General features: G+C 41.2%; 1 protein-coding gene across 2 annotated transcripts in view; it reads left to right on the top strand.

Annotated features, from left to right (window-relative positions):
- LOC124612742 (2-acylglycerol O-acyltransferase 2-like) overlaps positions 1–15,398 on the top strand; it is a 116,213-nt gene that overhangs the window by 62,475 nt on the left and 38,340 nt on the right. For both annotated transcript variants that reach the window (XM_047141124.1, XM_047141125.1), the window contains exon 2: positions 1,443–1,667. In XM_047141124.1, the coding sequence (XP_046997080.1) occupies positions 1,444–1,667 (224 nt within the window). In that variant the 5' untranslated portion in view covers position 1,443. The remainder of the gene's footprint in view (positions 1–1,442; positions 1,668–15,398) is intronic.

Here is a 15,398-nt window from a genome sequence, read left to right as displayed (position 1 = left end):
AAAAATGTGTAATTCATGAGTGTTGCACGCTGAACATTATTTTAGATTGGTATTACGATGGTCCAATAACGAGCCAAAACTGATAATCAGTAAAGAAAATTCACTATTTTGACATAGGATTCTTACCCGCACATAAGTAGATCAGTGGGGGTATGACTGTAGGCTCTGTAACAAGGTCCTTCAGCTCCCACATCTTGTCCGTGTTCATAGTTTGTTGAATCCTGCCTAGTTGTCGAATATGGGGTGTCTAGTGGCTTACAGAGTGCATGCATAGATGCTGATTAGTCTTAATTTTAACACACACTTGGTGCAGAGGCTCTGTTCTCCTTAAAGCAACAGCAGCTTTTCTGTTCAGTAGGTGGTGGTAAAATAGGGATAGATGCATAACTGAGAGAAAAACCTGGCAGTTTTGACATGTTTGAGTGCAGACTGAAGTGCTCCTTCTTTTTACTTGCCATTAGCCAATTGTGCAATAACCTTATTTTGATTGGTAATTGGTTTCACTGCAGTAGCAATAAATTAGTTACATCACACTGGCTAAATTTGTGATGAAAAATTGTATAAACTACTCCAAAAATGGCATTACTTAATTTTTAAAACAAAATTGAAGTCAGTCTAAAAGTGTTATCCTATGACTTTAGTGATCATGCATTTGATTTATTTGTCAATACTCAGGCAACGATTACAATGACATAACTGAGGATGAACTGAACAAATGAATGAAATAGTAGTGATACGAAAACTGAGAGAATTGAGACCTATACCAACAACCACAATCATGATAGCATTTATAAGCTTTTAAGAATTCAAGCATTTTTCTTTGTTGTAAATGTAATTGCAATTAATTGTCTCAAATAGTTTCTTAAGAGACTTCTTGTGATGGAATGGGATATTTGAGTTATGATCTTTTACAAATCTAATCTTTCTGATACAAACATGATATTTTTTCTAAAGAGCTATGTATTTCTTACAGAATTACCTAGTTATAATGTGCTTTGTCAGTTATACACACATATATCCAATATCACTTGTTAAATACAATCGCAGTTCAGTTTTTCAATATCAGTATGGTTTTCCATATGAAAACTCTTGGTTATATACTGCTTACAACAATGACATATGCAGTACTTGTTTATATTTCTCACATTATTAACTTTGGCAATGATGACAAATAATTAAAAAAAAAGGAAAAACTCTTAACAGCATTCAGAATACAACTATCTTCTCAGGACCACATGACAATGCCAAAATCACAAGAAGGCAAGCATAGAAAGAAATACATGCATGTACCTAACATTTCATTAAACCTCCCTCCCTCCCTCTGTATCTACATGTAATTCTGGTTGAGTCAGCCCCATTTCAAGGAGAATCAGTAGGCATGAGCCAGTGAAAGATCATTTTTGTGATTCCATATCATAAATGTCAACTTTTCATTGCTGCAGGATGGAGCTGCTGGGAATAAAGTTTGCACCATTGTTCGTGCCACTGGAGCGGCGCCTGCAGACATTGGCAGCTCTAATGTGGATTGTGATTCTGCCATTTGGCGGCTTAATGTCATGGCTGTTGCTAGTCTACTTAGTCCTGTATACACGCCTGCGCTACATTGCACTTGCCTACGCTGCCTGGTGTGCCTATGACTGGGAGGTCTGCCGTCGCGGTGGTCGCAGGTAATTAACCCCAAGTATTTCTAGCTACTGTCACTTCAACAGCATGATGTTAACTGTCATTACTGACAGGGTACCTTATAAAAAGTGTGCAAATGCAGATCATCAAATCAATGAAATAAGTGTGTCTTCAGCTGTATTGCTCATGTCTAACTTGAGCAAGAAATCTTCAGTCACAGACATGAAATCTATAATTCACCACAATCAAAATGACGGTAGGATGGATAAAATCTTTGTCAACAAATATGTAAGAAAGATTCCCAGTAGTAGCCCTCAAAATAACGTACTACTGTCATTCATACATTATCTACAGTACTTAAAGCAAAATTGTCTGAAATAGTGAATTGCTAAAGAAATTCTCAGTAATTATTTCTGAGATGTGAATCATTACGATGACATTTAAGCATCTTTTGTTCAACTGTAAAGTGTCTCCAGTGTTCCTGCTGTTGTATTTTAAAACTGATATCTTCATATAATCTGTCCAATCATGAGTGATAAGTCATAACTGGTATGAAATAGTAAATTATCCATCACACCTTGTAACTGCTGGATAAAAGCTATCTCTTCAGTTCCCTATTCATTATGATATTTTAGTGATATGCATCCATGCTTCTCCTTTATAACGTTAACCTATGACAGAACTTAAAATGTAAGTTGCACACTACTGCAGCAGGAAAAGTAACATGCTGCACAATACCTCCGAGAGAGACAGGTACATGTCATTATATTTCAATATAGTCACAAGGTATCTGTAAACAACAGTAGATATATTATAGCAACCATTCGGTTTCTTGGTGATAAAAATCAATTCCTTGGTTATGGGTCCATTACAGATCTGCTATCCACTGTGTGAATGTCTTTGTCATTGGAAGTATGTGATCACTGCAATCATTTCTTTGATTGCCTGTGTACAGTGTGGCAGCAAGTTAAGAAATATTTTAGGGAATTGGTTTAAAAATTTTACATCAAAAGCTACCATCACCCACAGCAAATTTGAGTATGTCTACGGACATGAGGTGCCTGGCTTTCAGGATCACGGTAGTTCTGCTGGTTAAAGCTGCTAACACGCACACACTTTCAGCCCTCTGTTGAAATTGCTGGTGAATTCATGCCAGCAGTGTAGCCAATATCATTTGTGCTAGGCAGGTCACATGTGTGGACTCTCAAAGATTCTGCAGAGCAGAACGCAGTTGCTTATCTATTGTGATCCAGACCTCGACTAGAACAGATGTGTTTCTTGGGAGGAAGAGCATCTGTCTCTGCACACCATGACTGGCCACAAACAGGACTTAAACAAACTGCCTCCCCTTCTGTTAACCACTTCTTTAGTTTTTCATCCTCCTAGACTGGTCTGCACCTGGTAATTTCCTTGCTAGGTGCACCTCTTGTCCTATACACCGCAGTATATTACCATTATTTGGCCAAGTTTTCTGTTATACCATTTAACATCGGCCCTTGATACCCATTTTGAAATCCTGATCACTCATCCACCTGTACATTCTCATCATAAGTGGAATGCAACAATCACCACCTCCTCCTCCCCTGCACTTGTACACCTTGACATAGTGGTCTGTGGTCAATGTTGATGTCCTTCCTCCCTGATCACCATCAACCATATTTATGTGGCCTTGGTTAAACTGCTTGTACAATTTCTGTACTGCTGGCTGTGATATTGCACTTCATCCACGTATGCCAGAATTTCATGGTGAATCATACTACGATGCATCTATTACCTGTTCAACAGCAAAACTGTAGACAGGGAACCCAGAATATGTATTCTCCCCTGAAAATGACTACTCTTGATGGGTCACTGATCTTAGTGTGGGATGATGATGTGGTTATCTACTTTTTGAAGTTCCCTTGTATCATATAGCTGTAAAATATTACAGTTGCAAAAATCAAACATTGGAAAATCCATGATGGAATGTAAGAATTATAAGAAGGGAATTTGCTACTCACCATGTAGAGGAGACGCAGAGTCGCAAATAGGCACAACAAAAAAGTCTCACAATTAAATCTTTCAGCCATTAAGGCCTTCATCAATGTTACAATGCATATGCGTACACTCACGCAAACGCAACTCACACACACGACTGCAGTCTCAGGCAATTGAAACCACACTGTGAGCAGCAGCACCAGTGCATGATGGGAGTGGTGACTTGGTGGGGGTAAGAAGGAGCCTGGGGTGGGGAGGGGGAGGGATAGTATGGTGGGGGTGAAAGGCTGCAGGTCAGACAGAGGTCAGGGGAGAGCTGGGGAGGAGGAGTAGAGGAAAAGGGGAGAAACAAAATGACTGGGTGTGTTGGTGGAATGACGTCTGTGTAGTGCTGGAATGGGTACAGGGAGGGGGCTGGATGGGTGAGGACAGTGACTAATGAAGGTTGAGGCCATGAGGGTTACGGGAATGTAGGATGTATTGCAGGGAAAGTTCCCACCTGCACAGTTCAGAAGAGCTGGTGTTGGTGGGAAGGATCCATATGGCACAGGCTGTGAAGCAGTCATTGAGATGAGGGGTATCATGTTTGGCAGCGTGTTCAGCAACAGGATGGTCTACTTGTTTTTTGGCCACAGTTTGTTGTTGGCCGTTCATGTGGACAGCCAGCTTGTTGGTTGTCATGCCTACATAGAATGCAGCACAGTGGTTGCAGCTTAGCTTGTAAATCACGAGACTGGTTTCACAGGTAGCCCTGCCTTTGATGGGATAGGTGATGTTAGTGACCGGACTGGAGTAGGTGGTGGTAGGAGGATGTATGAAACAGGTCTTGCATCTAGGTCATATTACAGGGGTATGAGCCATGAGGTAACTGATTGGGAGTGGAGGTTGCGTAAGGATGGAGGAGTATATCATGTAGGTTTGGTGGATGGCGGAATACCACTGTGGGAGGGGTGGGAAAGATAGTGGGCAGGACATTCCTCATTTCAAGGCATGATGAGAGATAGTTGAAACCCTGGAGGAGAATGTAATTCAGTCGCTCCAATCCTGGGTAGTACTGAGTCACGAGGGAATGCTCCTCTGTGGCCAGACGGTGGGACTTGTGGTGGTGGTGGTGGTGGTGGTGGTGGTGGTGGTGGTGGTGGTGGTGGTGGTGGTGTTGGTGGGAGACCGGAAAGATAAGGCACGGGGGATTGTTTTGTACCACCTTATCCCATGGCTTATACCCCTGTAATAGACCTAGATGCAAGACCTGTCCCATACATCCTCCAACCACTACCTACTCCAGTCCTATCACTAACATCACCTGTCCCGTCATAGGCAGGACTACCTGTGAAACCAGTAATGTAGTCTACAAGCTAAACTGCGATCACTGTGCTGCATTCTATGTAGGCATGACAACTAACAAGTTGTCTGCATGATTGGCCACTGACAAACTGTGGCCAAGAAACAAGTGGATTACCCTGTTGCTGAACGTGCTGCCAAACATGATATCCTTCATTTCAATGACTGCTTCACAGCCTGTGCCATATGGATCCTCCCCACCAACACCAGCTTTTCTGAATCTACATCTACATCTATACTCCGCGAGCCACCTTACGGTGTGTGGCGGAGGGTACTTATTGTACCACTATCTGATCCCCCCTTCCCTGTTCCATTCACGAATTGTGCGTGGGAAGAACGACTGCTTGTAAGTCTCCGTATTTGCTCTAATTTATCGGATCTTTTCGTTGTGATCATTACGCGAGATATATGTGGGCGGTAGTAATATGTTGCCCATCTCTTCCCGGAATGTGCTCTCTCGTAATTTCGATAATAAACCTCTCCGTATTGCGTAACGCCTTTCTTGAAGTGTCCGCCACTGGAGCTTGTTCAGCATCTCCGTAACGCTCTCGCGCTGACTAAATGTCCCCATGACGAATCGCGCTGCTTTTCGCTGGATCATGTCTATCTCTTCTATTAATCCAACCTGGTAAGGGTCCCATACTGATGAGCAATACTCAAGAATCGGACGAACAAGCGTTTTGTAAGCTACTTCTTTCGTCGATGAGTCACATTTTCTTAGAATTCTTCCTATGAATCTCAACCTGGCGCCTGCTTTTCCCACTATTTGTTTTATGTGATCATTCCACTTCAGATCGCTCCGGATAGTAACTCCTAAGTATTTTACGGTCGTTACCGCTTCCAATGATTTACCACCTATGGCATAATCGTACTGGAATGGATTTCTGCCCCTATGCATGCGCATTATATTACATTTATCTACGTTTAGGGAAAGCTGCCAGCTGTCGCACCATGCATTAATCCTCTGCAGGTCCTCCTGGAGTACGTACGAGTCTTCTGATGTTGCTACTTTCTTGTAGACAACCGTGTCATCTGCAAATAGCCTCACGGAGCTACCGATGTTGTCAACTAAGTCATTTATGTATATTGTAAACAATAAAGGTCCTATCACGCTTCCCTGCGGTACTCCCGAAATTACCTCTACATCTGCAGATTTTGAACCGTTAAGAATGACATGTTGTGTTCTTTCTTCTAGGAAATCCTGAATCCAATCACAAACCTGGTCCGATATTCCGTAAGCTCGTATTTTTTTCACTAAACGTAAGTGCGGAACCGTATCAAATGCCTTCCTGAAGTCCAGGAATACGGCATCAATCTGCTCGCCAGTGTCTACGGCACTGTGAATTTCTTGGGCAAATAGGGCGAGCTGAGTTTCACATGATCTCTGTTTGCGGAATCCATGTTGGATATGATGAAGGAGATTTGTATTATCTGTTGTTGTTGTTGTGGTCTTCAGTCCTGAGACTGGTTTGATGCAGCTCTCCATGCTACTCTATCCTGTGCAAGCTTTTTCATCTCCCAGTGCCTACTGCAACCTACATCCTTCTGAATCTGCTTAGTGTATTCATCTCTTGGTCTCCCTCTACGATTTTTACCCTCCACGCTGCCCTCCAATACTAAATTGGTGATCCCTTGATGCCTCAGAACATGTCCTACCAACCGATCCCTTCTTCTGGTCAAGTTGTGCCACAAACTTCTCTTCTCCCCAATCCTATTCAATACTTCCTCATTAGTTATGTGATCTACCCATCTAATCTTCAGCATTCTTCTGTAGCACCACATTTCGAAAGCTTCTATTCTCTTTTTGTCCAAACTATTTATCGTCCATGTTTCACTTCCATACATGGCTACACTCCATACGAATACTTTCAGAAATGACTTCCTGACACTTAAATCAATACTGGATGTTAACAAATTTCTCTTCTTCAGAAACGCTTTCCTTGCCATTGCCAGCCTACATTTTATATCCTCTCTACTTCGACCATCATCAGTTATTTTGCTCCCCAAATAGCAAAACTCCTTTACTACTTTAATTGCCTCATTTCCTAATCTAATTCCCTTAGCATCACCCGACTTAATTAGAGTACATTCCATTATCCTTGTTTTGCTTTTGTTGATGTTCATCTTATATCCTCCTTTCAAGACACTGTCCATTCCATTCAACTGCTCTTCCAAGTCCTTTGCTGTCTCTGACAGAATTACAATGTCATCGGCTAACCTCAAAGTTTTTATTTCTTCTCCATGAATTTTAATACCTACTCCGAATTTTTCTTTTGTTTCCTTTACTGCTTGCTCAATATACAGATTGAACAACATCGGAGAGGCTACAACCCTGTCTTACTCCCTTCCCAACCACTGCTTCCCTTTCATGTCCCTCGACTCTTATAACTGCCATCTGGTTTCTGTACAAATTGTAAATAGCATTTCGCTCCCTGTATTTTACCCCTGCCACCTTTAGAATTTGAAAGAGAGTATTCCAGTCAACATTGTCAAAAGCTTTCTCTAAGTCTACAAATGCTAGAAACGTAGGTTTGCCTTTCCTTAATCTTTCTTCTAAGATAAGTCGTAAGGTCAGTATTGCCTCACGTGTTCCAGTGTTTCTACGGAATCCAAACTGATCTTCCCCGAGGTTGGCTTCTACTAGTTTTTCCATTCGTCTGTAAAGAATTCGTGTTAGTATTTTGCAGCTGTGACTTATTAAGCTGATAGTTCGGTAATTTTCACATCTGTCAACACCTGCTTTCTTTGGGATTGGAATTATTATATTCTTCTTGAAGTCTGAGGGTATTTTGCCTGTTTCATACATCTTGCTCACCAGATGGTAGAGTTTTGTCAGGACTGGCTCTCCCACGGCCGTCAGTAGTTCCAATGGAATATTGTCTACTCCGGGGGCCTTGTTTCGACTCAGGTCTTTCAGTGCTCTGTCAAACTCTTCACGCAATATCATATCTCCCATTTCATCTTCATCTACATCCTCTTCTGTTTCCATAATATTGTCCTCAAGTACATCGCCCATGTATAGACCCTCTATATACTCCTTCCACCTTTCTGCTTTCCCTTCTTTGCTTAGAATTGGGTTTCCATCTGAGCTCTTGATATTCATACAAGTCGTTCTCTTATCTCCAAAGGTCTCTTTAATTTTCCTGTAGGCGGTATCTATCTTACCCCTAGTGAGATAGGCCTCTACATCCTTACATTTGTCCTCTAGCCATCCCTGCTTAGCCATTTTGCACTTCCTGTCGATCTCATTTTTGAGACGTTTGTATTCCTTTTTGCCTGTTTCACTTACTGCATTTTTATATTTTCTCCTTTCATCAATTAAATTCAATATTTCTTCTGTTACCCAAGGATTTCTACTAGCCCTCGTCTTTTTACCTACTTGATCCTCTGCTGCCTTCACTACTTCATCCCTCAAAGCTACCCATTCTTCTTCTACTGTATTTATTTCCCCCATTCCTGTCAATTGCTCCCTTATGCTCTCCCTGAATCTCTGTACAACCTCTGGTTCTTTTAGTTTACCCAGGTCCCATCTCCTTAAATTCCCACCTTTTTGCAGTTTCTTCAGTTTTAATCTACAGGTCATAACCAATAGATTGTGGTCAGAGTCCACATCTGCCCCTGGAAATGTCTTACAATTTAAAACCTGGTTCCTAAATCTCTGTCTTACCATTATATAATCTGATACCTTTTAGTATCTCCAGGGATCTTCCATGTATACAACCTTCTTTCATGATTCTTAAACCAAGTGTTAGTTATGATTATGTTGTGCTCTGTGCAAAATTCGACCAGGCGGCTTCCTCTTTCATTTCTGTCCCCCAATCCATATTCACCTACTATGTTTCCTTCTCTCCCTTTTCCTACACTCGAATTCCAGTCACCCATGACTATTAAATTTTCGTTTCCCTTCACAATCTGAATAATTTCTTTTATTTCATCATACATTTCTTCAATTTCTTCGTCATCTGCAGAGCTAGTTGGCATATAAACTTGTACTACTGTAGTAGGCGTGGGCTTCGTATCTATCTTGGCCACAACAATACGTTCACTATGCTGTTTGTAGTAGCTTACCCGCATTCCTATTTTCCTATTCATTATTAAACCTACTCCTGCATTACCCCTATTTGATTTTGTGTTTATAACCCTGTAGTCACCTGACCAGAAGTCTTGTTCCTCCTGCCACCGAACTTCACTAATTCCCACTATATCTAACTTCAACCTATCCATTTCCCTTTTTAAATTTTCTAACCTACCTGCCCGATTAAGGGATCTGACATTCCACGCTCCGATCCGTAGAACGCCAGTTTTCTTTCTCCTGATAACGACATCCTCTTGAGTAGTCCCCGCCCGGAGATCCGAATGGGGGACTATTTTACCTCCGGAATATTTTACCCAAGAGGACGCCATCATCATGTAATCATACAGTAAAGCTGCATGCCCTCGGGAAAAATTACGGCTGTAGTTTCCCCTTGCTTTCAGCCGTTCGCAGTACCAGCACAGCAAGGCCGTTTTGGTTATTGTTACAAGGCCAGATCAGTCAATCATCCAGACTGTTGCCCTTGCAACTACTAAAAAGGCTGCTGCCCCTCTTCAGGAACCACACGTTTGTCTGGCCTCTCAACAGATACCCCTCCGTTGTGGTTGCACCTACGGTACGGCTATCTGTATCGCTGAGGCACGCAAGCCTCCCCACCAACGGCAAGGTCCATGGTTCATGTATTATCTAAGAACGTCATAATACAAGAACACAAAACATGTTCCATTATTCTACAACAGATTGACGTAAGCGAAATAGGCCTATAATTATTCGCATCTGATTTATGAGCCTTCTTGAAAATGGGAACGACCTGTGCTTTCTTCCAGTCGCTAGGTACTTTACGTTCTTCCAGCGATCTACGATAAATTGCTGATAGAAAGGGGGCAAGTTCTTTAGCATAATCACTGTAGAATCTTAAGGGTACCTCGTCTGGTCCGGATGCTTTTCCGCTACTAAGTGATAGCAGTTGTTTTTCAATTCCGATATCGTTTATTTCAATATTTTCCATTTTGGCGTCCGTGCGACGGCTGAAGTCAGGGACCGTGTTACGATTTGCCGCAGTGAAACAGTTTCAGAACACTGAATTCAGTATTTCTGCCTTTCTTCGGTGCCATCGTGGTCAACGAGTGACTGAATAGGGGATTTAGATCCGCTTACCGATTTTACATATGACCAAAACTTTTTAGGGTTCTTGTTTAGATTGTTTGCCAATGTTTTATGTTCGAATTCGTTGAATGCTTCCCTCATTGCTCTCTTTACGCTCTTTTTCGCTTCGTTCAGCTTTTCCTTATCAGCTATGATTCGACTAATCTTAAACCTATGATGAAGCTTTCTTTGTTTCCGTAGTACCTTTCGTGCATGATTGTTATACCACGGTGGATCTTTCCCCTCGCTTTGGTCCTTAGTCGGTACGAACTTATCTAAGGCGTACTGGACGATGTTCCTGAATTTTTTCCATTTTTGTTCCACATCCTCTTCCTCAGAAATGAACGTTTGATGGTGGTCACTCAGATATTCTGCGATTTGTGCCCTATGACTCTTGTTAAGCAAATATATTTTCCTTCCTTTCTTGGCATTTCTTATTACACTTGTAGTCATTGATGCAACCACTGACTTATGATCACTGATACCCTCTTCTACATTCACGGAGTCGAAAAGTTCCGGTCTATTTGTTGCTATGAGGTCTAAAACGTTAGCTTCACGAGTTGGTTCTCTAACTATCTGCTCGAAGTAATTCTCGGACAAGGCAGTCAGGATAATGTCACAAGAGTCTCTGTCCCTGGCTCCAGTTCTGATTGTGTGACTATCCCATTCTATACCTGGTAGATTGAAGTCTCCCCCTATTACAATAGTATGATCACGAAACTTCTTCACGACGTTCTGCAGGTTCTCTCTGAGGCGCTCAACTACTACGGTTGCTGATGCAGGTGGTCTATAGAAGCATCCGACTATCATATCTGACCCACATTTGATACTTAACTTAACCCAGATTATTTCACATTCGCATTCGCTAATAACTTCACTGGATATTATTGAATTCTTTACTGCTATAAATACTCCTCCACCATTGACGTTTATCCTATCCTTGCGGTATATATTCCATTCTGTGTCTAGGATTTCGTTACTGTTCACTTCCGGTTTTAACCAACTTTCCGTTCCTAATACTATATGCGCACTATTTCCTTCAATAAGAGATACTAATTCAGGAACTTTGCCCTGGATACTCCTGCAGTTTACCAATATTACGTTAACTTTTCCTGTTTTTGGTCTCTGAGGACGGACGTTCTTTATCAACGATGATAATGTCCTCTCTGGTAAGCCGTCAGGTATTTTATCGTTTCGCCCAAGGGGGGGGTCCCTCTAACCTAAAAAACCCCCGTGTGCACGCCACACGTACTCTGCTACCCTAGTAGCTGCTTCCGGTGTGTAGTGCTGAATTGCTGCAGGTGGTAACTTTCCCTGCAATACATCCAATGTTTCCATAATCCTCTTGGCCTCAACCTTCATTAGTCACCGTCCTCACCCATCCATCCCCTTCCCTGTTCCCATTCCAGCACTACACAGCTGTCATTCCATCACCACACCTAGTCTTTTATTTCTCTCCTTTTCCTCTACTCCCACCCCTCCCCCACCTCCGCCCTGCTCTGTCTGACCTGCAGCAATTCACTGTCGACCACCCCCACCATACTATCCCTCCCCCTCCCCGCCCCCTAACTCGCACCCAGTAGCCACTCACATCCAGCACTGGTGCTGCTACTCACAGTGTGGTTTCAGTTGCCTGAGATTGCAGGTGTGTGTGTGTGTGTGTGTGTGTGTGTGTGTGTGTGTGTGTGTGTGTGTGTGTGTGTGTGTGTTTTGTGCCTATCTGTAACTCAGCATCTCCGCTGTATAGTGAGTAGCAAATTTCTTTGTCATAATTGTTAAATACCCAATTTGTGTCTACATCATCATAAACATGTAGTCTTTTTAATGCATCATTGTTCTACCACCAAAGGCAGAGGGAAAATTTCACAGCCACTACAATTTTTACTTTCATGAGACCAGTGGAATTCTCATTCTCTCACTTAAAATACATTAAACACTTGCATGCACAAACATGTTTACCAATATTTACACTCTGATTTGCATTTGGAAGGAAACTTATTACCTTTTGCATGTCTGAAAAATTCTTAACAAGTTAAATTAATGTTTTAAGATTTGCAGTTCACATTTAATGAGCTCAACAGAACTTCTGTCTCACATCAGTCCACTTATTGTTCATAGTTGAAAACTCCTTGTGTGGGCATTCAATCCTGCAATACTCAAAACATGATTTTTTTTCTATTTCAGTACACTAAATCCTTTGCATTTAGAATCGCAAAACACAAACAGCCAGTGCTGACAAGCATTACCAGCAAGGTTGACTTTCTCATTTAAAATTTTCCTTACACTAAAGAACTCAACGTACAGTTAATCTTCATTTATACCAAATTCAGAATATTTTAAAACCTCTTGTAGCACATTGAAATTAACTTCCCTGGTTACACAGGGAGGAAGGAGACAATCTGGATAATTTGTGAAACATTGAAATGATTTAGCATGAATGTAATGTGCAACAGAATTCTGACCATTTGTCTACAGATGAGAAAAAAAAGGTTCCTCTCTCCATCTAGCTGAAGAAGAAAAGTGACTGAATATCTTTAGGGCATATACCTCAATATCTAAATCTAATGGATTACAAGCATTGTGTAAAATAAGCTTACAGCTATTTGCACTGATTGTGCTATCATTTTCATCATGTAAGAGCTTCACTACAGAGTTCTGTTTTCCAAAATTTACTTGACATTGTCCATGGAAAATGACAGGTTTTCAAAACTTGAAGCATATTTTCCAATTGTGCCCTACTCAGACTATAAATCCCACATGCACTTTAATCCACCTGTTCAATACAGTTCATTTTTAATATCAAGGAGACAAAAATACTAAACCATTATGGGGAACATTTTTGATTTTTTAAATTCAAAGCCTCTGTAGCAACTGAAAAAATTGTCACTACTAGGGTCTTGAAGAAAAATTACACAGTCAACATTCTTAAGAAATGAAACATTTTCACTATTGTTTCTGCCTTTGTGCATTCACAGGCACGTATTTCCTACTACAGCTTAGTCAACTAGTAATTATCTTAAGTTTCTCGCCACAGTCTGCACTATTATAACTTAAATTGCACTTCACTGTATGGAATATTATGGCTACTTCAACAGCCAAAAATTTGTCACTAGTTGTCATTGCTGAAATTATAGGCCTGGTGAAGGTGGTGGTTTTGGAGTGTTGTTTCATCTCGTGCTCATTCTTTTATGACCTGTGAATTTCAACTTGTATAATTACACTATCATTTCAAAGTCTGGTATCACATTTTACTTCAGTTTAATATAGAAAAAAACATGGATTAAAATGACCCAATGAAATATAACTTCATATAACTATCTAGTTTGAAAGATAAGCACATATATAATGAGGGTTTTGTTTTGGTGTTGTTTTTATGGTGCCCCTCATCATTTTTTCCATGCATAGCACCACACTTGTACTGTACCATACATACTGCAATCATACAAGAGAGGAGATACACCCAATGAAACAGTCACCAAAATAATACAAAAAGCAAAAGAATGATTGAGGCGAGTTCTAGGATTTCAATGTCTTCAACTTGCAGTCTTTAGCTTAACCAACTTAATCATTTTGTTCTATGCAGCAGTTGTAGAAATTTGCTTACTTGCACATTTCAATATATGCTAGTAAAACTAATTTAATGTTGGCTGTTGAAGTCTGACCATATTTACCTGTACACATCTGACATCGGTAGCTGTGCCTCAATCTAATCTGATGGAAAAGTGGTCAAAAAGTAGGCTATTATCAGTGATACAGGTTACATGATGTTTGCATATCACACACTTCATTTGCAGTCGGATGCTGTATAATCTATGATTTATGGCCAGACTGAGTTTTGATTATTACTATTTGTACATGGATGATTGGTTAGCCACATACTGTGCTTGGTTGGTGTCCTAGAACGTGATTGTTAGTGTGGGAATCTAACACACAGAAGTACACGTGAGTCAAGTAAATCATTAACACATTCTCTAATTACACTGTCCTCCCAAGAAGACAGTCATATCAAAATGGATGTCTGTGCACAGTGAGTATAATTTGGAAATAACATTACGAGGTCATCCACATGGGTACTAAAAGGAATCTGATAAATTTTGGGTATAGGATAAATTGCACAAATCGAAGGGCTCTCAATTCAGCTAAATACTTAGGAATTACAATTATGAGAAACTTAAATTGAATAGACCACGCACATAATATTGTGGGAAAGGTGAATCAAAGACTGCCCTTTGTTGGCAGAACACTTACAAGATGCAACAAACCCACTAGAGAGACAGCCTACATTACACTTGTCCATCCTCTGCTGGAATATTGCTGCGTGATTTGGAATCCTTACCAGGTAGGATTGACAGAGGACATAAAAGAAGTGCAAAGAAGGGTAGCTTGTTTCATGTTATCGCGCAATAGGGGTGAGAGTGTCACCAATATGATACGCGACTTGGGGTGGCAGTCGCTGAAACAAAGGCGGTTTTCTTTGCAGCGAGATATATTTACAAAATTTCAATCACCAACTTTCTCTTCAGAGTGCGAAAATATTTTGTTGATACCTACCTACGTAGGGAGGAATAATCATCAGAATAAAATAAGAGAAATCAGAGCTCGAACAGAAGGTTTTAGGTGTTCCTTTCTCCCACACTCCATTCAAGAGTGGAATGGTAGCATAGTAGTGGTACGAAAATGGTTCGATGAACCCTCTGCCAGGCACTTAATTGTGAATTGCAGAGTAACCATGTAGATGTAGATGGGGTAACAGATACACTGATAGTGATTTCAGTGTCATCCACCAGCAGATATTGTAGTGGCACAGCTACCAGAGCATCTGTGTCTGCCTGTTAACAGGAATGCTCACAGCCAAAAGGCTCAGTGTGGAGCAAACGTGTGAAGCAAGCAAGCAGGCAACCATGGCACGGAGGCATTTGTGTTTCCTACAGCCAACTGAGCAAATCTGAAAGGGACCAACTTCTGACCTTCCAAGAGGAGTGATGGTACTTTGGATGAATTGCTACAAAAAATTGAAGTTCTGTTGTGCAACAATGCTGCTATCAGTGATCATGTGGACATTCTCACACGTGTTGCCAAGGTTCTGGATGTTCAAGCAGCTCAGATCTCTGCTAGGGTTCACTGTATTGTAAGTCAGCAGGGGCAGACGGTACAGCCACCACAGCCCAGAGATGTCCACACAAACTGTTGCAAGCCAGTTATTAATAGTGGAACTATGGGCATGCACTCCTCTAGCCCATCTTCTATTCATGCTACAGCATCGACATGCATGGCTTCA

This window comes from Schistocerca americana, chromosome 4 (genome assembly GCF_021461395.2).
Source record: "Schistocerca americana isolate TAMUIC-IGC-003095 chromosome 4, iqSchAmer2.1, whole genome shotgun sequence".
Lineage (NCBI taxonomy): Eukaryota > Metazoa > Arthropoda > Insecta > Orthoptera > Acrididae > Schistocerca > Schistocerca americana.
This window is presented reverse-complemented; position numbering and strand designations above follow the sequence as displayed.